Raw genomic sequence first — 26,591 nt, 5'->3', positions numbered from 1 at the left:
CAGACAAACGCCTCGGCATTCGTCAACACAGTTCCAGCGTGCACTTCCTGGTCCCGGGTCACGTGACACGCTCACCGGTCCTGCTCGCGGATCAGCTGACACGGGGACACACAGGATTTAAACGCTGGACTCCCGCGAAACAGCGCTTCACAGCTGTTCGCACCGGAGGACTCTGTTCAGCTATTCTGATTCTTGGATTCACGGCTTTTGACACGGATCTCGACTCTGGACCTTGCTCTGCTCTTCTGCCCCTCCTGACTACTTGTCTGCTTTGGAACGTTATTCGGAATTGCCTTTGGATTGCCCCTTACGGATTTTGTGTCTCGGATCTGGCTTCTCGCCATTCCAGCTTGCGCATATATCTCTGCAGGTTGGTTGGGTGGACCCTCGCACGACATTGGTCTTGATACTACTGGGAGGCCTGCTCACTTGATCACCCCCCCTCTCCACGAAGTACCCCAGCATAGGTATACGGCATACCAACTCTCCACATAGGTAAGACTCTGCCTTCTGTTTTCATCAGTGTGTTTTATTGTGCTCGCTTGGTAACTAATCAGACCTTTTTCTACAGCTGTCTGGGGTCAGCAGTTTCGTGGTATCAGACCGGCGAGGGAAACCCACCTGTGGCCCCAATAACCGCAGAGGGAGTGCTTTTACTCTTCCTCTGTGGTGCTTGGGGACGGAGGTTCCATACTCTGCACGACAATCAAGAACAGAACAGACTGTGAAGCCTCTTGTCGTGCGGAGTATGGAGGGTTCCGCGAATGACCCCATGGCGGCCTTAGTGCAAGCGATCACAATACTCAGAGCTGACATGGCCGCAGCAACCACAGCCCTTCATCAGCGGCTAGACACCCTCCAAAGCACACGCCACCCTCTGCCCGTTGATACGGAGTTCGGAGAAACGGTACCACCATTATCCACGCCCCGAGGCTCGACCTCGACTTCGCCCTCTCCCCTGGTTCTCCCTACTCCTTTCCTCCTGGCTGCACCCGAAAGGTTTCAAGGGGACCCTGACAAGTACCGCACGTTTATCAATCAGTGCAAGCTACACTTTCTTTGTCGTCCCACTTCCTTCCCCGATGCCACCTCAAAAGCTGCCTTTTTGTTATCACATCTGACTGGTACTGCGGCAGCCTGGGCTAACCCCCTACTCGAAAGCAATAGCCCTATGTTATACGACTTTGATCTTCTTGTAGTCGAAATGTCACGCATCTTTGATACTCTCCACAAGGTACAATCCCGGGATTTGGAACTCTTGGATCTCCACCAGGGCAAGGGAACACTCATTGAGTATCTTACGCGGTTTAACCAGTTGTCCGCAGAGACTTCCTGGCCAGAAGGTAAGAAAGCCGTCGTCTTTTATAAGGGCTTGAACAATACCATGAAAGACGCGCTTACCGCAGTGCCTTCCCTGCCCACTTTGTTCCCTGATCTAGTGGACCTGGCTCTTCAGATCGATGCCAGACGTCTTGAACGCCGATCCGAAGCCCGGTTCTCTGGTCGCGCCTCCACCACTGTCTCTCCTTCCTCCGAGACTACTGCGGAGCCCATGCAAATCGGAGGGCTCCGTAGTCCGTTAACTTCCTCCGAAAGGGAGCGCAGGAGACAGGACAACGCCTGTTATTACTGTGGGTTACTGGGACATTTCGTAAAAAACTGTCCTCGTCGTCCCAAGCCCAGGACGCAGGGTTTTCGGGAGGCTCGACCCTAGAACCGGGGGCAGGATCGAGCACTGTTTGTCCTTCCCCGAACTCCTCGCCTGCCTTTGGTACCATCCGACCCCTTGCGGTGCAGGCTTTGTTACAACCTAGTACAAACAACCAACACCCAGTCACCATCATCATAGACTCAGGTGCCACTGGCAACTATATGGACATTTCTTTGGCCCTCTCTTACAACTTGCCGCTTATCAACAAAACCCGACCAGAGCAGGTACACTCCATTGATGGCAGCACGTTGGTCTCTGGGCCTGTTAAACACCAGACAGCCCCCCTTATGTTGATCGTACAAAGCATACACAAGGAAACCATTAGTTTTGATTTGATTACCATGCCACAATACGGGGTCATCTTGGGTATTCCATGGCTACGGCTACACAATCCACTGATTGATTGGAAAGCGGGTACGGTACACTTTGAGTCGGATATTTGTCAGGAGTTTTGCCTATCGACTCCCCCTGGTGAGGATTCCCCTGCCCAGGTCCTTAGCTCCATCGCGCATCTCTCCATGGAGGTACCTTCCACTTCTGGGCTCGATGCACACACAGTGGGTCTGGTTTCTGATGTAATTCCCGAGGCTTACCGTGACTATGGCGATGTTTTTGATAAAGGGTCCTCGGAACTACTCCCCCCTCATCGGGAGTATGATTGTCCCATCGATTTGCTACCTGGTTCTGTAGTCCCTACGGGTCGTATCTATTCCCTGTCCCCGGGGGAGGAGCGGACTCTCAAGACATACATTCAGGAGTCCTTACGTAAGGGTCACATACGTCCCTCCTCGTCTCCTGCTGCCAGCCCCATTTTCTTTGTGCCCAAAAAGGAGGGTGACCTCCGTCCGTGTGTTGACTATCGGCGCTTGAACGCCATTACCAGGAAGGATCGGTACCCTATACCACTGATCACACCCCTATTGGACCGCCTCACACACGCATCCATATACACCAAGCTCGATCTTAGGGGCGCGTACAATCTCGTACGTGTGAGGATGGGGGACGAGTGGAAAACGGCTTTCTGCACTCGTTATGGGCTTTATGAGTATCTGGTTATGCCCTTTGGCCTCTGTAATGCCCCCGCCACTTTCCAGCGCTTCATGAATGAGGTGTTCAGTGACATTTTGGACGTTTTCATGGTCGTCTATTTGGACGACATACTGGTATTTTCGCGGTCACTGGAGGAACATGTGGTACATGTGCGGGAGGTATTGAAGCGCTTGCGCACCTTCTCCCTGTTTGCCAAAGCCGAGAAATGCCACTTCCACACTGACAACATCGAGTTCCTGGGTTTCCACATCTCCCCTCAAGGCCTCACTATGAACCATGCAAAAGTCAAGGCGGTTCTGGATTGGCCGGTCCCTACTTCACGGAAAGCTCTGCAATTGTTCCTTGGTTTCGCAAATTACTATAGGAGATTCATCTCTGGGTTTTCTTCCATAACAGCTCCACTTACGCTTCTCACCAGTCCCCTCGTCCCATTCAAATGGTCCTCTGAGCAACAGTTTTCGTTCGACACTCTCAAATCCGCTTTTACCACGGCCCCTGTCCTTCAGCACCCCGATCCTGAATTGCCTTTCGTAGTGGAGGCAGATGCATCCTCTTTCGCCCTAGGGGCAATATTGTCCCAGGAGTGTCCCACTACTAAACGACTGCACCCAGTCGCGTTTCACTCACGCAAGTTTACGCTGTCGGAATGTCACTACACCGTGACAGAAAAAGAGCTTCTGGCGGTCAAGGAGGCTTTCCAGGTCTGGCGTCATCACTTGTTGGGTGCAAAGCACCGGGTCACGGTATTCTCGGACCATCAAAACCTACGTGACTTGGCGTCCATGAAGTGTCTGAACGGCAGGCAAGTCAGGTGGCACTTATTCTTCGCCGCCTATGATTTCACTATCACACACCGTCCTGGTTCATCCAATGGCAAGGCAGATGCATTGTCCCATTCTCCTGGTGGTGTCTCGTTGCCCGCCTATCCCGAAACCTTGCTTGACAAAAAAAACGTCATATGCCTCTGTACCCCTTCTTTGCCTCTATTAGACGGCATCCGTTCCTGGACTACCGCCCATCCTTCCCTGCTTCCTGACTGGGACTTGACGGTGCGGGACGGCCTGCCCTTTTTCCATGACAAGCTGTTTCTGCCCACTTCTGATGCCCGGAACCTGGCCCTCGAATGGTCACATGACCTTCCTGTTCACGCACATCCTGGTCAGCGTCGGACTCTCTCCCTGTTACAGCGGTGGTGCTGGTGGCCTTCTATGAGGAGAGACGTGGAGTGTTACGTCAGCACCTGCTCTGTCTGTGCCCAATGCAAGCACCGGAGAGGCCGTCCGTTAGGCTTGCTTCAACCCCTGCCCGTCCCTCCTCGGCCTTGGCACACTTTGTCGATGGATTTCGTAACAGACCTCCCCAGGATCCAGGGTTACGATACTATCTGGGTAGTGGTTGACTCCTTCACCAAGATGGCACGGTTCATCCCGTGCACTGGTATCCCCTCGGCCCCGGCGTTGGCAGGGTCGTTTTTTCGTTCCGTCGTCTGTCTCTTCGGTTTGCCGTCTGTCTTGGTATCCGACAGGGGTTCCCAGTTCACCTCCCGCTTTTGGCGAGCCTTGACCACGTTAGTTGGGATCGACTCCCGCTACTCTTCGGCATATCATCCCGAGACGGACGGTCGGACCGAAAGGGTCAACCAGACTATGGAACAATACTTACGCTGTCTGACCCTCCAACACCAACGGTCCTGGTTGCGCATCCTGCATTTAGCCGAATTTGCCTATAACAACGCAACTCATTCATCCACAGGGTTCACCCCATTTTACGCCTTGTATGGCCAGCACCCTAAGATCCTGCCCATTCCCGACTATTCGCTATCTGGCAATCCGGCCGCCTCTTCGTGCATCCGTGATCTCTCTGCTGTCCACTCGCAGACCCTGGTGCATCTCAGAGAGGCTCAGGCCTCGATGAAAGCCTCTGCGGATCTGAAGCGCTCTGACGCTCCTTCCTTTTCTGTTGGGGATCGAGTGTGCCTCTCGTCCCGTCACTTGCATTTGCGGGGTTGTCGCAAGTTGTTACCCCGTTTTGTGGGCCCTTATCTGGTCTCTCGGGTCATCAATCCGGTGGCTTATCGCCTTCGGGTCCCTTCCTCTTGGCGGCTGCATCCTGTCTTTCACGTTTCTCTCCTCAGGCCATGTCCTAGCCCTACTCGTCTTCGCTTCCCCGCTGCCCCGGTTTCTCCGTCCTCTCCGGACGTTTTTGAGGTGTCTGCCATTCTAGGTTCCCGTCTTTTTCGGGGGGGTCTTCAGTACTTAGTGGACTGGGTCGGTTATGGTCCCGAGGAGCGGTCTTGGATCCCTGCTGGGGATGTCTCTGCCCCTCGTTTAGTCTCCCGTTTCCATAGGGATAATCCGTTGTGCCCACGGGGTCGTGGGCCTTTGGGGGGGGGCTCTGTCACGCACTCACGGCTCCGTTCAAGTACGCCAGTCATACACCCCTCATCCTCACACAGCTCTCACACACGCTCTCATGTCCGGGGGGTGTCACGTGAGCAGGCTCATCTCTGGGGTCGGGAGCACCAAACAACCAGGTACAATAGGAGCTTTCCATACCTCCACTGGCGGCTTCCATGGCGCTTACGGGACAGCAACTACAGACAAACGCCTCGGCATTCGTCAACACAGTTCCAGCGTGCACTTCCTGGTCCCGGGTCACGTGACACGCCCACCGGTCCCGCTAGCGGATCAGCTGACACGGGGACACACAGGATTTAAACGCTGGACTCCCGCGAAACAGCGCTTCACAGCTGTTCGCACCGGAGGACTCTGTTCAGCTATTCTGATTCTTGGATTCACGGCTTTTGACACGGATCTCGACTCTGGACCTTGCTCTGCTCTTCTGCCCCTCCTGACTACTTGTCTGCTTTGGAACGTTATTCGGAATTGCCTTTGGATTGCCCCTTACGGATTTTGTGTCTCGGATCTGGCTTCTCGCCATTCCAGCTTGCGCATATATCTCTGCAGGTTGGTTGGGTGGACCCTCGCACGACATTGGTCTTGATACTACTGGGAGGCCTGCTCACTTGATCACCCCCCCTCTCCACGAAGTACCCCAGCATAGGTATACGGCATACCAACTCTCCACATAGGTAAGACTCTGCCTTCTGTTTTCATCAGTGTGTTTTATTGTGCTCGCTTGGTAACTAATCAGACCTTTTTCTACAGCTGTCTGGGGTCAACAGTTTCGTGGTATCAGACCGGCGAGGGAAACCCACCTGTGGCCCCAATAACCGCAGAGGGAGTGCTTTTACTCTTCCTCTGTGGTGCTTGGGGACGGAGGTTCCATACTCTGCACGACAATCAAGAACAGAACAGCCAATTTATTTTTCAAAATTCCATTTTGGCGTTCTACAAGACCGACACTCATAGGATGCCTGGCTGAATGGAATTGCTTATCAATTTGGAGACCTGCACAAATTTGTAGTATTACAGCAGCTATAAAATGCGGTCCATTATTGGGCCATATAACACGTTTCAACCCGAAATTGGGAAGTATTCTTTTAACATGGATTTTGCTGTGGACATGGCTGAACAGTCTTTGAGGGGATAGGCTTCAACCCATTTACTGAATGCACAGACCACTACAAGTACATACTTATAGTTCTGTCATCGTTCCATTTCAATGAAATTGAAGTGAATTACTTTGAATGACATTGAGTGAGGACCAAAACTTCCTATTGGTGTTTTGGTTCCCTTCCTAATGTAATGTTGTAAACAAGTCATGCAATATTGAACCAATCCCCAGGCAGTTTTTGTAATATTGTCATTGTACCATACAGTATCAAGGTGCTGATGACAAATTTTCTTTGCACAAATGTGTGTTGGACCATGTGACATAGTAACCATTGCCATAACATATGCATGTGGTAACATCCATCTACGGTTTTCTTTGTCCACCCAACAACCCTCGGGATCTAATTCTGCTGGACCCTCGGACCATTGTTTTATTTCCTCAGGAGTAGCCTCTGCTTCTATTCCTTTTACAGTCCCAATTCCATCCTCTATCATCCAGGACATCCAGGACATGCTTCTTGTTGACTCGACATACATTTTGTGTGTAAATCAGTGGCAGTTTGTTTCGCAATTCTGTCTGCAAATGCATTTCCTTTCCCTACGTTAGATTCTTATGGGCGTTATATTTTATTATCGCTAATCGTTTAGGAAGCGCAAGTGCTGACAACAGTCTTACTATTAAAATGCCATTTTGGATTTTGGTTCAATGAGAAGTCAGAAACCCTCTGTCAGCCCATAATCGGCCAAAGTTGTGGACCACCACAAAGGCTTACTGACTGTCATTATATATGTTTACAATAAGGTTTTCAAAATGTTTGCATGCTCTGGTCAAGGCTATTATTGCCGCACCTTGTGCTGAGTTATGTGGGATTTGTTTACTTTCTACAATGGTTCTCAATGTGGTAATGGCGTAGGCAGCAGTTGATGTGCCATTTGGTAATTTGAAACAGGAGCCATCACAAAACAATTCTCCATCTGGCTCTTTCATGGGTGTATCTGTTAGATCAATTCTTCCTTTTGTTTCTTGCTCAGTTATGATTAAGCAGTCATGTAGCAATATCCCCTCTCTTTTCCCTTCACTTGGGAGTGGCAATAATTCAGCTGGATTCAAAGAGCAGCATATCTTAATTTGGATATGCGGTGCAAATAGCATCAGTTCGTATCTTGTTAATCGGGCAGAAGTGAGATGTTGCGTCTGTGTTCTATTTATTAGAACGTTTACTGAATGGGGTACAATCACGGTTAAAGAGTGACCTAAAACCATCCCTGCGGTTTGTTTTACTGATGCGGCAGCAGCAGCAACAGCTCGCAAGCAGCGTGGCAAAGCACATACAACAGGATCCAATGTGGAATAAAAATAACCGCACGGTCGATTCTTCCCTCCCATGTTCCTGAGTCAAAACAGCCAAAGCACATCCATTCCTTTCATGTACGAACAACATAAAACACTTTTCATAATTGGCATGCCCAAAACTGGAGCTGAGCATAGTGGAGCTCTGAGCAGGTCAAAAGCTTCTTGACATTCCATGTTCCATGGCAAAGGAAAGGTCACATCCTTCCTTGTCAATGCCAATATGGGTTTTACAATCATTGCGAAATTCAGAATCCGCTGCCTACAATATGAAGCCATGCCGATTAAAGCTCTGACTTCCTTTTGTGTATTTGGACTAGGCATACCAGAGATGCTTTCTATTCATTCTGGTGTCAATCTCCTTCCCTCCTTCGATAGGAGGTAGCCCAAATAGGCCATCTCAATGCAATTTGCTTATGACCAACATACATAGCGTAACATTCTGGCTGTGCGATTATGTTACAGGTTAACAACGGCCCTGCAGATTCTTCCATACTTCCTATCCTTGGCCAAAGCTGGACTGGCACACAACTCGATCAAAGTACATCTGGCGGCTATCTCCCGCTACACCAGGTCTCCAGGAAGGTCTTCGCTTTGGTCTTATCGACTCGTCAAAGAGTTCCTCAAAGAACTTTATCGATCTTTCCCACTGGTGATGGCTCCTGCCCCAGCGTGGGAACTCAACGTGGTTCTGATGAGGTTCATGGGGGACCCCTTTGAGCCTATGCATCAGGCCCCTCTGAAGTTCCTCTCATGGTAAACTGCTTTTCCTTGTGGCCATCACCTCTGCCAGGAGGCCCTATCCTGCAAACAGCCATACCTGATTTCCCTTGAATCGAGGGTGGTGCTGCGGATGCACCCCTCTTTCATGCCAAAGGTTCTGTCGGAATTCCTCCTCAATGAACCTTTGATATCACCTGTTTTTTTTCCCTAAACCTTTGTCTGCGGCTGAGAGGTCCTTGCACTTGGTGGACGTTGCTCATGCCCTGAAGTTCTACGTGGCATGCACAAAGAGTTTTCAAAAGACTTCACAGCTGTTTGTGAACCTAGGTCTTGTGAACCATGGGAAGGCCTTCTCCAAGGCTTCCATCTCAAGGTCGCTCTCCGGGTGCATCATGCACTGTCATCGGTTTGCGAACCGACTGCTGCCCGGCCGTCCGAGAGCCCACTCCACCAGAGTGATTGCTGCGACAGCGGCGTTCCTGGCTTGTGTGCCCCTGCTGGACATCTGCCGGGCTGCTACTTGGAGGTCCACACACACCTTCACGAAGTTCTAGTGCATTGACAGGGATTCCAGGGAGGAGTCCAGAGTCGGCCAAGCAGTGCTACGCAACCTGTTCACTTGAGGTGAGTCTGTTCCAGGAGTTAGAGTGAATTGCTTCTGTTGAGCCTTGCCACCTCTCGTGGTTGAGTAATGTTGTAATACTATGTATTTGTTATTCATGAGCATGTGAATCCATGCCAGACCCCATGCTGGAGAAGAAACAAGTTACTTACCTGTAAATATTGTTCTCAAGCAAGAGTCTGGCATGGATTCACATGCAAACCCTCCCTTCTTCCCCTCTGAGGCTCTTCTTGGTCATACTGCCACTTTAAGTGCTTACCAAATCTGTAGCTGGCTGCCAGAGGAGGGGCTTAGGGAGAGGACTGTCATTGGCTGGGGGCAGTATGACCCAGAGGACAGTGATTGGTTTATGGGAGAAATAAAGTTTGTAAGTGAAACTGTTTTTCTTTTACCAAGGATTCCCAGCCTGACGACAGGGAATATTCATGAGCATGTGAATCCATTCCAGACCCATGCTGGAAAACAATGCTCAACAACAGATAAGTAACTTCTTCCTTCTCCTCTAAATCAATCCCTGTCCTCTGGGTGATACTGCCTCCATCCAATGACATTTGTCTTCCAAACTCCACCCCCAGTGGCTGTCTTCAGATTTGGTAAGCATGTAAAGTGGCAGTGTGAACCAGGAAGAGCCACAGAGGGGAAGGCATGAGGGTTTGCAAGTCAATCCATGCTAGACCCATGATGGAGAACAAGAGTTACAGGTAAGTAACTTGTTCCTTCTCTAGCAAAGATTTGCATGCTCTTGAATAAAGATTGCACAGCAGTACATATACACAACCACGGAAGATGTCGAGGCTCAATTGAAGTAAAAACACTCACCCGTGGAACAGACTCACCTCAAGTGAACAGGTTGCGTAGCACCACTTGGCCGATTCCGGACTCCTCCCTGGGATCCCTGTCGACATAGTAGAACCTCATGAAGGTGTGCGTGGACCTCCACGTAGCAGCCCTGCAGATGTCAAGCAGGGGCCCACCAGAGAGAAACGCTGTCGTTGCGGAGATGGCACTGGTGGAATGAGCTCTTTGACGGTCAGGAAGAAATCTCTGTTATCCAGCAGATGACAGTGCATGATGCAGCTAAAGGGCCACTTGGAGATGGAGGCCTTCAACAAGGCCTTCTTGTAATTCACAGGTCCAAAATTGATGAACAATTGAGAAGTGTTTCGAAAATCCTTTGTGCGTGCCACTTAGAACTTCAGGGCTTGAGCAACGCCCAGGGAATGCAAAGCCATGTCCACTGGTAACGATGAATTTGGAAAGAAGACCGGCCATACCAAAGGCTTTTGGAGGTGGAACCCCGACAGACCTTGAAGGTGGGGTGTGTGCACAGCACCATTGTCGTAGCACGGAAAGACAAGTACGGCTGTTTGCAAGACAGGGCCTGGATCTCCCCGACCCGCCTGGCCGAGGTGATCGGCACAAGGAAAATCGTCTTCCACGAGAGAAACTTCAGTGGGGCCTGATGCATCGGTTCAAAGGGGCACCCCCATGAGCTTAGTAAAAGACCACATTGAGTTCCCAAGCTGGGGGCAGCGCCTTCACTGGGGGAAAATCCTGAAGAGGTCTCTGAGGAACTCCTTGACGAGCATGTGCAACCACAGGGAAGGCCGGCCCGGCGTGCTGGTGTAACGGCATATGTGGGCCAAGTGCACCTTGATGGAGGCGTGAGCCAGTCCAGCTTTGGCCAAGGAAAGCAGGTTCTACTGCGTCAACAGGTATTCCAGGGAGGCGTTTTTTCCCTAAATTAATTTTCACCTGCTTGAATGCTTGTACCCGTTGAGGAAAAATTGATGGTAATATATCTTTGTCAGCAAATGGATGTGGGGAAGTGAGGTTTAATGGAGTTGAGCAGGAAATGGATGTGGGGAAGTGTGGTTTAATGCTTTTATGCATACATTTTCCACTCTACCACACACACGGACAAGATGTAGGACAGGAAGAGAGAAGATCTATTCCGTGCATTCATCCTCCATGTTGTCCATGCGTTTTGTTTTAAGTCTGCAAGTTATTTTCTTGCAGGTGTAAAACAAAACGGATTCCTATGGAATCTGCCTTGGTCTTTCACCAGCTAGAAACCAGGTGGGTTCCATAGGAGTCTATTAGTTAACGCTGTCTGCTAAGCGTAATTTGCAGGTAACGCTTTTTCACAAGATTGAGAGGAAAATTTAAGGAAAAGCAAGCATGCCTCGCTTTACCCTTTACTTCTACCCTCAACCTTGTGAACGTTAAAAACTTGCATGCACGGCTTCCACAGCACGTAACACTATTGGTTACCTGCATGCATTTCGCATTTCACATAAAATGAGGCTGATTCTCTTCCCATTCAGTCTGTAGGATTAACAGTGTTAAGGCACTGATAAGAACTAAATGCATAGGCAGATATAAAAAGTGATTTTCCTTCTCTTGGTGATATGAAAAGAATTGTCTTGTTTGAGTATTGCTGGGCTTGCAATGCTTTAGTCCATTCTGAACAGTAGAGTGCAATCAGCACCAATGGCATCCCTGAAATCTCTAACAGATGTTCTGATGAATTCTGAAGAAAACTGATTTTCGAAGGGATTGTGTCCTCCGACGTATTCCTTATCTTTGATATACGTTTCCAGCTTGCTGGCCTTATAAATTTTTTCTCTGCAGAGGGCGCTGCGCGTCGACATCCGCCAAGTCGATGTCCCTCGATGGCCACCGTATCGGTGCCGACGTCACCATGCCCATAAATAGACACGCGCTGCGTCCGTTGCTCAGTTCCGTTTTTCCGCGCTTCGTGGGGCCTCGGAACGTCGTTACTCAGTTCAGTGAGGTTTATCTAATCTATTTCAACGAATATTCCTTATCGTTCTCGATGGCTTCTTCATCAGCCCCCGACGCTGCAATCCGGCTTCAAGAAATGTCGAGACTGCGGTAAAAAAATGTCAATAACGGAGCCACACAGGGTCTGTTTATGGTGCTTGGGGTCCGAGCACCATTGTTCGGAGTGTGAGGACTGCATGTCCATGACGGCGAAAGCCCTGAAGGAGCGAAAGGGGAAGCTCGAGAGAGGTAAGTCAGCTAAAACCTCCTCGAAGGTTTCGTCGGTCGAGGCATTAGTCTCCTCGCCATCGAAAACACTCCCATTCTAGATCTCGAAGCAGCTCCCACCATTCGTCGAGATCTAGACACTCAAAAAAGAGACGTCGAAGGTCCCATTCCTCGTCGTCTTCGGTGTCCCCAGAAAGAGTTTCCTGTCCCACCAAACACAGTTCTCAAACTGAGTGGGAGGAATTCAGAAAGAAAATGTTAAGCGTCTTCGAGAACGCGGCCTCAACCCCCTCGAAGACAGCTGAGGGTGATACCCCGGGTGAAAAACCCAAAAAATCAAAATGCCGCGAGTCGCAGCACCCGGCGAAACATTCCACCCGAGAGCGCCATGAGCCATCGGGTAAGAAGGCACCGTCTTCGACGCCGGCGTCGAGGGTTCCTTTGACGCCGTCGTCGAAGATTCCCTCGATGCACGGGTCGGCGCCATCGACGCCGTTGTCGAAGGGTTCCTCGACGCATCGGTCGATCGACTCGACGCCATGCCAACGTCGACGCCAATGAAAGAGAGGACCAAGGCTCCACAGCCAACGGTGTTTTCAAGGGCCTCCGGCACGACGCCGAGACCGTCGTCGATGCCCTCGAGTAGGATCCCGATCCTCTCGAATTCTTCGAGGCCCCTTCCAGTTTTTTCGACGCCATTTTCAGCGCCTTCGAAGCCGGTTACATCGGCGTCGACGACTTCGACATTTTCTCGTCTGATAACGACGAGTTTGGCTCCTTCAGCCCTAGAGTGTCATGATCTCTGCTTCCAAAAGATCAGGACTTGCCCGACTCCCTTGGAAGCAGACCCATAACCCCGGTTCCGAGTGCCAGCCAGTCCCAATTGGGACCTTTTGGACCCTGTCCTGGCGCCAGTGGCACCAGGCTCATAAAGATGCCCAGTCCCAGCGCTGGAAGCGCCGGGCTCATAATGCTTGGGTGGACTTACCTGCAGCAGACCATGCTGCATACTTACCTGCCAGTTGAACCCCTGATCCTCTTCTGTTTGGGACTACTTTTCCTGTTGGGTGGGGCAGGAGCCACTCCCTAGGTTCAGAACACTGGAACTCTTCTGGAAAGCAGGAACTATTTCTTACCTAGTCGTGGCTGTGGAAGGAGACACCTAAGCACTACAGGAGGCTATTTAAACCACACCCGATGGATGAATCTTGCTTTGTGTTATTCTGCATTCTCTGCAGCAGAACGCTCATCGTGTCTTCTGCTTCTGATCCTGGGCCTAAGGGAACAAAGGCTTACCATCCTGGAATCCAGTCTTCAGCAGCACCTGTAAAGACAAAGAAAGAACAGGTTAGCACTACGGTCTTCAGTGGCAGCGCATCTCTTACCTGGTCCATCGGCTGTCACCAACGCCTCGCGCTGCATTCCGGCATCTGAAAGACAAAGGCTTACCTACTCTTCGCACGCTCCGGAGGCCTTCGGCGCTGCATCCCGCATCTGAAAGACAAAAGAAGGTGCGTTTAAAGACATTGGGCAACTTTATTACTCACGTGCCATTACTCCTTCCACGCCGAATCCAGTGGGTATTCCAGCACCCTTCAGCTTCTCTAAAGCTCTGAATTTGTACCTGCAAGATAAAAGGGACAGTTAGTGCGCATCGTGAAGCAGGCTACAAGCGCTTACTTACGTGCTTCCAGGCGCTTCTATTCCTCACGCGGGTTCGATCCTCAACTCTCATCAGCCCGCCATCCACCATCGCCGGAACCCTGCAAAACAAGAGATATCATTACAAAAGACTTTTAAGACATTTGAAGTGCCCAGAACTTACCGTTCGTGCAGTTAACGACGGACAGCAGTCCTCTGAGGTCAAGAGGCCTGCACCCTTATCCAGTGAAGAAACTGGTTACGGCACCCTGCCCCGATGCAGATGGAGAGCTCGGCGTTCACTTACCTAAGGTGAGGGCGTTAACCTTTGGGGTTCTACAGGAGAAGAGAAAGGGAAGAGGAGAGAGGCACCCAATAACCCCAGTTCATTAATCCCATATTTTCTATCTGCAGACATCTTACTCTTCAAGTCAGACATACAGTGCACAGAGGTCCAGCCCAAAGAGCCAACCGTGTGTTACACATCACCTTTGAAGATACGGCATTCACCCAGTCAAGACCGGCGCCTCTGCGGGAATCAGGTGAGCGTTACATAGAGATGGGCTTTACTCCATTTCAGAGACCAGAATAGAAGACTCTGACCAAGAAGCTTTTGGTTTACAGAGATCCTCACTGCCTGCTGCAGAGGATTTCAACTCTGAAGAAAGGAGGCTGTAGGAACTACAAGACTCACTTCATGAGGCCAGTGGACTTGACACTTCCCCAGAAGTGGAATTTGTAAAGCCAGACCCAGGGGAACATGCCGAAACACCATATAGAACCCTGATGGCAAGAATAATTGAGTTTATGGGTTGGTCTGCGCCTTCACTTGTTTTCCAACAAGATGATCTAACGGATATATTGGACAAAGGCCCACAGGAGGACCCGGTGGTCCCCTTCCATGCAGCCCTACAAAGAAAAATTGCATCCAATTGGGAGACTCCCGAAGTCATCCCAGCAGTCAATAAAAGACTGTCGACAAAGTATAGGGTAGCGGCTGCTGACCCTGAATACCTGTCAAAACACCCGACCCCAGAGAGCCTGGTGGTTCAAGCGACAACTTCATCCAGCAGTAGGACTGCTTACCCTACTGTCCCACAGGACAGGGATGACAAGAGGTATGACTCTATGGCAAAGAAAGTCTTCTCTGCCTGTAGTATGGCGTTGAAGTCCATCAACGCCACCTGTACGCTCGCCAGGTTCAGTCATACATTATAGGAGTGTGCTTCATCAGCGGCTGACTGCATACCCGATGGAGAGGAGAAAGAAGCCTTCCTTAACATCATTCAAGATGGCAAAGATGCCATGTGCGAGTCTCTTCAAAGTGGCATCGATTCCGCTGACAGTATCAGCAGGGCCATGGCGGCAAGTACAACAATCCGCAGGCATGCATGGTTGCGAAAGTCTGGCTTTGCTCCAGATGTACAGGCCAGACTTTTGAATATGCCCTTTGACGGCTCTTTGTTATTCGGAAAGAAGGCTGATGACAGTCTGGAAAAGTTACAGACTTCTAAAGCAGCAGCAAAATCCCTAGGAGCTGCTATCCGCCAAACTCCTTTTCGCCCCTCAGGAACCTCGGGGAGTGGAAAGTCCTTTCGCTATTATTACGCATTCGGAAAAGGCAGAGGACAGCCGGCTCAAAGAGGCCAAAGAAGATCCACCCGAGGTGGACGGGTCAAAGGTACTAAGACCGCAGCAGGTGCCTCTTTACCCTCGGCATCTGCATCATCCGCCCCCAAACCACTCTGAGGCCTTTGCACACAAGACACCTGTAGGGGGCAGGTTAACTCACCATCTGACGGAATGGCAGGCTAAAACGTCAGATGCTTGGGCGTTGGAGACAGTTGCCCAAGGTTACTGCCTACCTTTTTTACACATCCCTCAGAGTCATCCACCAGGGAACAGCTCCCGAAAAGTTCCAGATCCGCTCCTCTTGCAGGAAATTATGGACCTGCTAGAGAAAGGTGCCATAGAACCGGTACCTGTAGCGGACAGGAACAAGGGCTGGTACTCCCCCTACTTTCTCAAACCAAAGAAGGACAGAGGACTGAGACCCATCCTGGACTTAAGAGAATTGAACAAGTTCCTCAGGAAGGACAAGTTCAAGATGGTAACTCTTTCTCAGATCCTTCAGGCCCTCCAGCTCCAGGACTGGTCGGTATCTCTGGACCTTCAGGATGCTTATTTCCATGCCAATCCATCTCAAGCACAGGAAATACCTGAGGTTCGCAATTGGCAACTCTTATTATCAATTTCGAGTTCTGCCATTTGGGCTGACCTCCGCCCCGAGGGTCTTCACCAAGCTGATGTCGGTAGTGGCGGCGAGTCTAAGGAGGGAAGGGATCCACGTCTATCCCTACCTGGACGATTGGCTGATCAGGGCCGTATCTTCGGAACAGGCCCGGACCCAGCTAGATTGTCTGCCTCTTCCTTCACAGACTGGGTTTCTCCCTCAATTTAAAGAAGTCACAGATGATACCATCTCAGAGACTCCAGTTCATTGGAGCGGTCCTGGACACTTCCCTGGGAAAAGCCTTGCCACCATAGGTGAGGGCTCAAGATATTCTGCAGATGGTCACCAAGTTTTAAAATGCCCAACTTCTCTCAGCCTTCGACTTTTTGAGGTTGCTAGGCCTCATGGCATCCTGCATCTTCCTTGTGCCAGAGGCTCGCCTGAGAATGAGATCTCTTCAGTGGGCACTGAGAAGTCAGTGGTCACAATTCTCAGGGAGAATGACAGATCTCCTCCGGATTCCGGACAGGGTAGCTCACGACCTTCAGTGGTGGGCCTATTCAGAGAACATCTTGAAAGGAGAACTGTTTTGGCAACCATGGCCGGAGATAACAGTAGGCACAGACGCCTCGCTCACAGGGTGGGGAGCCCATGCCAACGACCTGACCATCAGCGGTCGTTGGTCTCCATCGGAGTCCAGACTACATATCAACCTATTAGAGCTAAGAGCGATCAGACTAGCGTTGAAAGCTTTCCTGCCATCAGTACAAGGGAGAAATGTCCTGATAATGACGGACAACACGGTGGCCATGCACTACCCCAACAAAAGAGGAGGCGTAGGATCACTACCACTGTGCAGAGTGGCAATGCAGCTCTGGTTTTGGGCAATTCTGGAAGGAATCTCTCTATCGGCAGTCCATCTAGCCGGAGAGAAGAATTTGACAGCAGACGCTCTGAGCAGGCAGAGCACAGTCTCCCACGAATGGGAGCTAGCTCAGGAAGTCCTTCAAGAGATCTTCGCCCTTTGGGGAATCCCTCAGGTGGATCTGTTCGCCACAAGCACCAACAGGAAGTGCGATCTGTTCTGTTTGAGGGAATTTCCCCCGAGAGGAGCTCTGGGAGATGCGTTCGTAGTGGACTGGGAGTTTCCACTCCTCTACGCGTTTCCACCAGTCCCTGTTATTCCTCAAATGATCAGGAGGTTGAGAAGATTCCGGACAACCATGATCCTAATTGCCCCGGACTGGGCCAGGAGAACGTGGTACCCGGACCTTCTGGATATGTCCATCTGTCCTCCAATCCGTCCTCCACTCAAAGAGAATCTTCTCTCGCAGAAGGGAGGTCAGGTTCTCCATCCAGACATCATAACCCTCAACCTCCACGCTTGGCTTCTGAAAGGTTGAGGTACAAGGATTGGGATCTCCCTGATGACGTCATGGAGGTGTTGCTTTCGGCCAGAAGACCAGCAACAAAGTCTTTATACCGCTGCCGTTGGAACAAGTTTTGCAGCTGGTGTAGGGAAGAGAATATCGACCCTTTTTCATGTGATACACCAACGGTGCTATCGTTTCTACTCTACTTGGCAAACTCAGGCCTTCAAGTTGGCACTGTAAAAGGCTATCTCGCAGCGCTTTCTATCTTCAAGCGCACTGCGGAGGAACCATCGTATTTCAAAATTCCTCTAGTGGTACACTTTCTCAAGGGTCTGAATAATGTTTACCCTCCAAAACCATTCCAGGTTCCATTATGGGACTTAAATTTAGTCTTAAACTTCTTAATGGGCACTCCATTTGAGCCACTTCACTCTTGCGCATTAAGATTTCTCACACTTAAAACTGTCCTACTTGTAGCACTAACATCGGCTAGGAGGGTGAGTGAGCTACAAGCTCTCTCCTGTAAACCCCCACATACAATCTTCCACATGGACAAGGTTGTCCTCCAGGTGAAGCCTAATTTTCTCCCAAAGGTGGTTTCTGAATTCCATATTACTCAGAAAATTACCTTGCCTTCATTCTACCCTCCTCCCCATCCGGGGAAAGAGGAGGAAAGGCTACACAGGCTGGACCCTAGGCGAGCTCTCAGCTTTTACATCAGCAGAATGGCTAGAATCAGGCAAGCAAACCAGCTGTTGGTTGGATATTCAGGTCACAAGTTGGGACTACCCATAACAAAACAAACAATCTCCAGGAGAATTATCTTGGCCATCCTGGAATGTTATAGACTAGCAGGGAAAGAGCCACCCCAAAACCTCAGGGCTCATTCAACCAGGGGTATCCCAGCTTCTTCGGCTCTCCAGAGAGGGGTACCGGTCCGAGACATATGTGCGGCTGCCACATGGTCGTCCGCACATACATTCACAAAATTTTACAATCTGGATTCCTCCATTGCTCAAGAGACCAGATTTGGCAAAGCCGTATTACACTCGGTCCATCCCTAAAGGGATATATAACACTATCACTCCCTCCTCCAATTACATACCACTGCTATGGGAGCCTATCAAAGATAAGGAATACGTCGGAGGACACAATCCCTTCGAAGAACAAGTTACTTTCTTACCTGGTAACGTTCTTTCGACGGGATGTTCCTCCGACGTATTCCTTATCGCCCCTCCTATCCATCCCCGCAGTGATAACTTCCCTTGTGGTTGCAGCTTTCGCTCCTTCAAGGTTACTAACCAATTCAGGCATGTCTTTCTTATACTACAAAACGGAACTGAGCAACGGATGCAGCGCGTATCTATTTATGGGCATGGTGACGTCGGCGCCAATACGGTGGCCTTCGAGGGACATCGACTCGGCGGACTTCGACGCTGTGCGCCCTCTGCAGAGAAAAGATTTCCGAGGCCAGCAAGCTGGAAACGTATTTCAAAGATAAGGAATACGTCGGAGGGACATCCCGACGAAAGAACGTTACCAGGTAAGAAAGTAACTTGTTCTTCTATATCATTTGGTGGAGTTTCTTAAAGGAGTAGTCTTATTTGAAATTTACTCTGATGGTTTTTAAGCTATGATGATGGTGAAATGTTGTTTGTTTTTTTTTTGTTTTTGATATGTAAGCTAGTGGAAAAGCCTTGTACACGGGCTAATGTGAGTAAAGGAAGACATTTCCAGAGTGTAAATATATTGTGTTGTATTTTAACGTCATTTATAATAGATCTTGCTCCTTTTACATGGAGGAGTAGTAACCTCAAACAAAATCTCACATAATCCATTAAAAGTTCAACATAGTACATACGGCCAATTGTTGTATATGCTCCTCATTGTCTTGGATTCCACTTACAGGTTTTGGACTGAAATATATGATGTTGAGGGATGTCAGAGTTATACAATTCACGTGCAGCATGATTCGAAGTGATCGTAAAATAAGTCAATTGAAGTCAAATAAAGTTTAAAACATACATGAAGAATATTATTGATATAATACAATCCAAGAAATATTACAATGAATAATTACATAATACATAAGTACATTGGGAAAAAAGTAATTTATTTTGTTAGAGAAATGGTGCTTCAAATAAATGTCTTTTTATATGCTTTTTAAAAAAATTCATAACTTTTCTTAGTGTTGCAATATAAAGTATGCTGTTAAAGTGGTACCCTTTCTTGGGCCTTTTCTCTAGATAATTGTATGTTATTTATTTATTTTATTTGCATTTATAAAGCGCACAGAACTGCCCTGAGGCATCGTGGCGCTGTTACGGCAGGCTTAAGCTTAAACATAGGTAAAGAGGAACAGTTGGTTGCAATAATACATTGAAAGGTAGTACAAGATCGAGAGGGTCAGGGAGTTATGCTTTGCTGAGGTTACAGTGCAGGCATAGCTATGCATATTTAAACATTAGCAGAAAAGAAAGGTTTTTAGGTTTTTGCGAAAGGTGGTGTATGATTTTTCATTCCTTAGTGCAGTTGGTAGGGCATTCCAGTTTTTGGGTGCGAGGTGTTGGAAGCTAGATCCTCCAGCTCTAGATCTTTTGAACGTGGGAACATAGATCTGGTTGGCACGGTGGGCTCTAGTGGGTCTGTTAGAAGCGTTGAGGGTGATTCTTTCTGCGAGATAGGGTTGGGCGTCTAGTGTAAGGCATCTATGTGTGATGGCCATGGCTTTAAAGAGAATGCGTTCCTTAACCGGTATCCAGTGGGCATCTTTCCTTGCTTGAGAGATGTGTTCCCTTTTGGGGATGGTCGGCGCTGCCCGGAGCGCGTTGTTTTGCATAATTTGGAGTTTTTTAATGTTGTTGACAGAGGTGCCTAGGAAGAGGGCATTTCAATAGTCCAGTTTAGTATGTGGCTCTGGCGATGGATAGGCAGTTTTTGGTGGAGTGAAAAGGCTTGACTGCGTTAATAACCTTGGTGGTGAGCGCTAAGGAGGAGGCTATGGCGTTGACCTGGCGGGACATGGATAGTGATGCATCTAGGTGTACACCTAGGGTTTTGACCGTCTTAGAGACTGTGATGGTGGAGTTGTCGATGTTGAAGGATTTATATTGTGGGGGGAGTTTGTTGAGAGTTTCGCTGGTCCCTACTATGAGGATCTCAGTTTTATCTCAGTTTAAGCAGAGGCCGTTTGCAGCCATCCAACTTTGAATGGCTGTGTAGATTTTGGTTAGTGCTGTCACATCTTCTTCATATGTGCTAGTTAGTGGTAGTAGTACCTGCGTGTCGTTCACATAGTTGGTGTACGCTATGTTGCGACAGTCGAGATCATTGAAAAGTGGAAAGGTAAATATATTGTAGCGAGTAGGGGCGGTAGAGAAGCCCTGGGGGACGCCGCAGTGGATGATCGTCGGGGTTGCCGAGGCAGTGTCTGAGAAGACCTTCATGAGCCTACCATTTAGAAATGAGGCAACCCATGTGATAGCTTCACTTGAGAAGTGCGCTTCATTTTTTAGGTGCATGCCTAGGATATCATGGTTAACAAGGTCAAAGGTGGCGGACAGGTCCAATAGGAGGAGTAGTGCCGGTTTGCTTTTGTCCATGATGTCTCCAAATTGTATCTTTAAATCGAGTAGGGCTGACTCTGTTCCGTGACCTGGTCGGAAGCCTGACTGTCTTTTGCCTAGGATATGGTTGGTTTCAAGATATTCCTGGATTTGCGTGTAGGCAACTTTATCCAGGATCATGAGCAGGAAAGGCATGGTGGTAATGGGCCTATAGTTATTAGCCACTGCTGGGTCAAGAGTAGTTTTTTTTAGAAGAGGTCGTACCCAAGCTTCTTTTAGGCTGTCTGGAACTGTGTTGGCGTTGAAGGAGGTATTAATGAAGGATTTGAGGAAGGGGGCGCGTGTTTCAGTGCAGTCTTTAATCAGACTGGCTGGACATGGGTCTCCTTTGCAGTTGGATGGTTTAATCTTGTTCATTATCTCAATAACTTCCTGTTCTGTGACTTTCCTGAATTTGAAGGTGGTTAAGGGGGTTTTGGCAGAGGAGGGCTCTGTGCTGGGGGTGGGCAGGTGGTTAGTGGTGGTGGTAGATTTGAGGTGCTGTGATAGGTTTTTTGTGGTGGTCCTTGATTTTTGCTTGCAAGAGTTCGATTTTATTCAGTAGTGGAGATTGTATGGAGTTGCACCAGGTTTGGTCTTTGACAATATCTGGTGAATTGGTGGCTGGTGTGGTGAGTTCTTTAAAGATGGCGAAGAGCTCTTTGGATTCAGAACTTGCATTAGCGATTCTTTCGTTATAGGAGGCTGACTTGGCTGTGATTATGGCTTTTTTGTATTGGGAGGTGATTTTTTTTGTAGGAGGATAAGGTGGCTGGGAGGGGGATTTCTGCCAAGTGTTGTCAATGCTTTTCTTTTCTGAGAGCGGAGTTCTTTAAGTTCAGGGGAGAACCATGTGTTTGAGTGTTTCACTGTTTTTGGCTTTCTTTTTCTGTAAAGGGGCGATGGTGTCAATGGCAGTGCTTATGGTGCTCTTGTAAATATCTGCTAGCTCTGACGGGTCGGAGGACTTGAGATCTGTTGTGAGGATGCTTAGGTGTGGTAAGATCTTGTGTTTGGTAAGAATTTTGGCGCATCTTGCCAGGGCTGGAGGAATGGGGTTGGGCTTTTTGGTGTTAGATATGACGGGGATGAGGAAGTGAATGATGTGGTGGTCTGACCAAGGAGTAGGAGTGTTGGAGCTAATGTCGATGTGACAGTTGTGGTCAGCTACCCAGTCAAGGATGCGGCCTTTGTTGTGTGTGGGTGAGGTTATTTTTTGGTCAAAGCCTAGTTCCTTTAAGGCTAGTGAAAGAGATTTGGCTGGCTTATCCTTTTTGTCGTTGTATCCGAGATTAAGGTCACCTAAGAGGATGCTTTTGGAGGTGAGTTTTAGGTTTTCTGATAGTCGATGTAAGAGGTTCTCATGGAACTCCGATAGTGGGCCCGGTGGGCGGTAGACGAGGTTGATGGTGATGGTGATGGTGGAGTTGGGGGAGAGGGCGATTATTATAGCTAGGGAGTCTATGGTGTCACCGAGGTAAGATGTGATTTGTCTGGCCTCTAAATGATCTTTCAGGATGAGTGCTACCCCACCTCCTACAGAGGAGAGGCGGTCTTGCCTGATGATGGAGTAGCCCTGTGGGATGGCAAGGTTGAGGGCTGGCCCTGCAGCACTTTGAAGCCAGGTCTAGGTGATGGCTAGAATGTCGAGGTCGAGGTTGATTAGGAGTTTGTGGATTATCATTGTTGAAATACATATTATGTCCACCTAAAAGATGAACTTGAAGTCTATTGTTGTATGCGTAAGGCAACAGCTCCCTCTAGCAATGATAACGGGTGAAGTGGGCAGGACGGCTTCCTACAAACATACATCTGGCCTTTTATTATATAGTATATGATGGAGAAATTCAAATAACATTTAAATTGGTTGTTTCAACAGATGTTTTTCTGCTGTCAGTTATAAGAATGAAAAGGAGGTTTTAACACAGTGGGCCTCATCATGAGTTGGGCTGTATTCCCGGCTGTAATACCGCCGACTGTAATAGCCCTAGCACCGACTGGCCCGGTGGTATTACCACCGAATCACGGGTTGGGCCTTAACGATAAATCCCCATTCCTGATTGGGTCCATTGTATCCAATGGGGAATTTTTTCAGTTCTAATACTGCGGGCTAATACAGCCGGCTGTAATACCACCGAAAACAGGGATTTTCACCTCCTGAAAAAAGCTGGAGGTAAAACAGCCGATTTAGCGCCCAACTCGTGATAGGATCAGCCCTTAAATGCGGCAGTAATACCGTTACCACTGCATTTAAGGGCTACAGCCCAATTCGTGATGAAGCCCAGTGTGTGTGCTAGCCATACCTATGTAGTCACTAGCAAGCATTTGTATTAATTTAATGATCATTTCCCATAATTTAGATGTTCATTTTTCTTTGTATCAGAATATAAATCGATTGACGAATGTGAGGAGCTGGTAATTAATGCTTCTGCAACCATCAACAACTTATCATATTATCATGGAAAGAAATCAGTGATCCAGGCAAAGAAGCTGCATATAGCGGAGCGTAAGCATTTCCTTTTTCTGATTATAGATGGTGCTGTTTGATTTTATTCTAGGTTTCTGAAATGTTTGCACTATTTATAGATGAATCAAAGCATTATAATTGGTTATTTATCACACACTTAATACCCAGAGGTTTCTAAGCGCGGACCCAGGGATCGAACCTGTGTTGCTCTGCGTCATCTTGCTTTCAAGGCGAGCGTGTTGCCCCTGAGCTATCCTCCCGAGACCATTGATAATATATTGGAAGGAAGTTAGCAAATGTAATGAAAACGGCAATTTAAACATAATTAAAGAAAATAAGTAAGTTTCTCATCGAGGCGCAACCCTAATTCTGCCGCTATAATCATTCCTCCATCTCCTCCTACAACTCCTTCCGCACTTCTCTCAAGTCTTACCTCCTCCAATCTCCATCATAATACCTGAGCTATCTCTTTCACGTTGGTCCTACCCCGCTTCCTACATTTTTACTACCTCCCCCACCTCCCGTTCCAGTCATGTAATACCTTACTGTTAATGTAAATTGTTCTAAGTACTGTTTTCTGATACTTGTTTTATTGTTGCTTATGCTTGTTATGCATTCTTCTGTTCTCATGTAAAGCGCTTTGGATTTAAGTGCTATATAAATCCTAATAAAATATAAATAAAAAAATACACATCCAACTGGATTCCTGCCATGTAGCAGGGAGGTAACTATTGATAGTGATGGAGACAATTTTAGATTTTTATTTTGAGGGTATTCTTTCTTCCTGATTGAGGCCCTTGAACTTATTTCAGCCCTTGATAGTACCAGGAAGTGCAGCACCAACTGTAAGTGGTGACACCTTAGGTTATACATGGTAGAGTGGGTTCAAGCTTCCCAGTTTCTTTTTCTCCATTGTATTTATCGATGTGCAGTGCTTGTGCAAGACTTCTATTTTCAATTGTTTTTGAATAAATCTACTGAGTTATATGCCGTTTAAATTGAAATTCAGTGATAATTATTATAGGGTGATGTCAAAAAAGTAATCCCATGGGGTGGATCCAGCAGAGCTCCCAAATGGCCAACTCTGTGAAACTCCACAAAGGGCTCAGTTCTTGGGACGTGTGTGATTGCGACAGGCCGGAAAAACGCAAACTGAGCATTGTAGAAAGAGGGTAAAAGGTGCATGTTAACCCTAAGTGGGGCACTGTACTCCGATGATTGTTGGTCCCAAGTAACTGCAGGTCCTCCAAACTCCCCCCGCTAGCAGATGCCACCCAAGTGACACTGGCCACATAAAATGCAGCGAGGAAAATAATATTTCTTTAAACCCATTTCCCCTTACTATGGAAAGAAGTGACTGGCAGAGACCTTTTCAGAAACCCTGCGCTGCTAACAGAATGGGAAAAACTAATTCTGCCCTTATTCAAGGATATTTAGGCAGACATGGAGGCTACATTTTGACAGGATATGTATTAGGCTATCAGATGTGGAAACCTACAGCAAAGCGATGCAGGCAGGAATTTCTGATCAGAGACATCGGTGACAAGCATGGAGGAATTCCCAACGACATTTGCAGTAATTAATGTAATCGAGATGCAAGCAAAAATTGAATAGCTGGAAAATAGTGCAAAGGCAGGACATGTATGCATTCCAGGGTTTCCGACAACAAATGGAGTGGACCTAAGAGAAGAGGTGGAGTAATTGCTATGAAGGAGGTGCTGTCAGAGGGCCATGCTAACTTTGCATACTTTATTAAGGCTTATAGTCACAGACGGGTGGTGCGGTCTGATGTGGCTATGTGCGATTCAAGTTGTCTCTGCTAAATAGCGAAGGGCTGCAGTCAGAAGGAAGCATCGCAAATACAGAGGGAATAGAATTGTCTTGTTTCCAGATGTCAGTGGGACACTGAGAACATGTGGAATGCTCTTCAGAGAGGTAGAAATCGGTTGGTTTGAGTTTAGTCAAAAAAAGATTTTTCGTTATACACCATTAAAACAAAAATATAAAATCATAATACGTTAAAATACAATAAATAGTGAAATCATGGCATAGCTGCCAATAAAAAGACAATACATTAAGCATGCACAATAAGTCTTGTAGCATAATAATGCTTGATCAATTTTGGGGCTCACATACGCTCCCAGCCAATGATTCTTTAACAAATGCTAAAATGTCAAACATAAAATACTTACTTATCTGTCGAATGCATCATAAAAAACATGGCCTCCTTACAGCTTCTGATAATATTCATTAAGATGTGCGTCTTAAACATCTTCTTCGAGACATCATGTCAAATTTACAGATAAATAAGAAATGTATGAGATTTCCATCCATTCCCAACCCGCATTTCCTATCTAATCCCAGCCATGAAGTTATGGTACGTACAGGTAGAACAATTCACCCAATCGTTAGCATGATTCGTCTGGGTTTAGAGGTGCCTGTTCCTCAGTCAGCTAAATAAGGAGTGCTAGGTAGGGGCAAAACATTTTGATGAGGGACAGACACTTCTGGGGCATGAGGGTATGGCGATCTGTAATTAGTTGCTCCAGTCTGGTGTGGGGGTTTGGAATTAGTTACTCCTGGCAGGTATTGATCACTGTTACTTTTGCCTGGTGTCTTTCGAAATCTTGTTGGAACTCTGCTTGGTATTATTAGCGAATTTACTGAACGCAGACTTAGCTTTGCGAAGCAACTGAGCTCTTTACAAGCATAGGGGGAAGAACCGGTTTAGGGAGCAGAGAAACAAGTGGGGATCTAACAACAGTGGAGGGAGGGCAATTGTCAGCAATGGATCTTGTAACCAAGGGAGCAAACAATGGGGATCAGATCACCCAGTCTCAGCTATGGTGTTGAGTGGACAGTGTATGGACCTAGGTGTTAGAGAGTAGCCATTCCTTGAAGAGGAGGGTTTTGAGTCCTTCTAGAATTGTAGACATTAGGAGATTTGGATGTTGATGGGGGAGAAGGTTAGAGAGTTTTGGGGCATAGACAGACAGGCAGGTCTTCTGGGTTTTTCTTTCTTCCTGCACCAGCAGAAATCAAGTCTGCACATCTCCTTACTTCTGCTGGATCGTATGCCTCCAGAGATGCTGAGTTTCTCAGTGAAGTTCCTTGGGGACTTCAGGTCTACAGTCTTGTAGATGATGCAAGATGATTTGAAGAGGATGCAGGCTGGCAGTAGTGGGTCTCAGTGGAGTTCAATAAAGGTCAGGTGATGTTGTTGAATTTGACATGTCCTTTGATGAGTCATGCTACAGCATGCAGGACACATCTCGGGGGAGCCAG

At 48.1% G+C, this 26,591-nt stretch overlaps 1 protein-coding gene across 2 annotated transcripts in view; it reads left to right on the top strand.

Moving 5' to 3' along the window:
- The window catches only part of ARMC2 (armadillo repeat containing 2), a 948,787-nt gene that overhangs the window by 654,930 nt on the left and 267,266 nt on the right, over positions 1–26,591 (top strand). For both annotated transcript variants that reach the window (XM_069606547.1, XM_069606546.1), the window contains one exon: positions 23,223–23,345. In XM_069606547.1, coding sequence (XP_069462648.1) covers positions 23,223–23,345 — 123 coding nt within the window. The remainder of the gene's footprint in view (positions 1–23,222; positions 23,346–26,591) is intronic.

Source organism: Ambystoma mexicanum, chromosome 4p, assembly GCF_040938575.1.
Source record: "Ambystoma mexicanum isolate Mex_15411 chromosome 4p, UKY_AmexF1_1, whole genome shotgun sequence".
Classification (NCBI taxonomy): domain Eukaryota; kingdom Metazoa; phylum Chordata; class Amphibia; order Caudata; family Ambystomatidae; genus Ambystoma; species Ambystoma mexicanum.
Note: the sequence above shows the minus strand (reverse complement) of the source record. Positions and strands in the feature narration are given on the sequence as shown.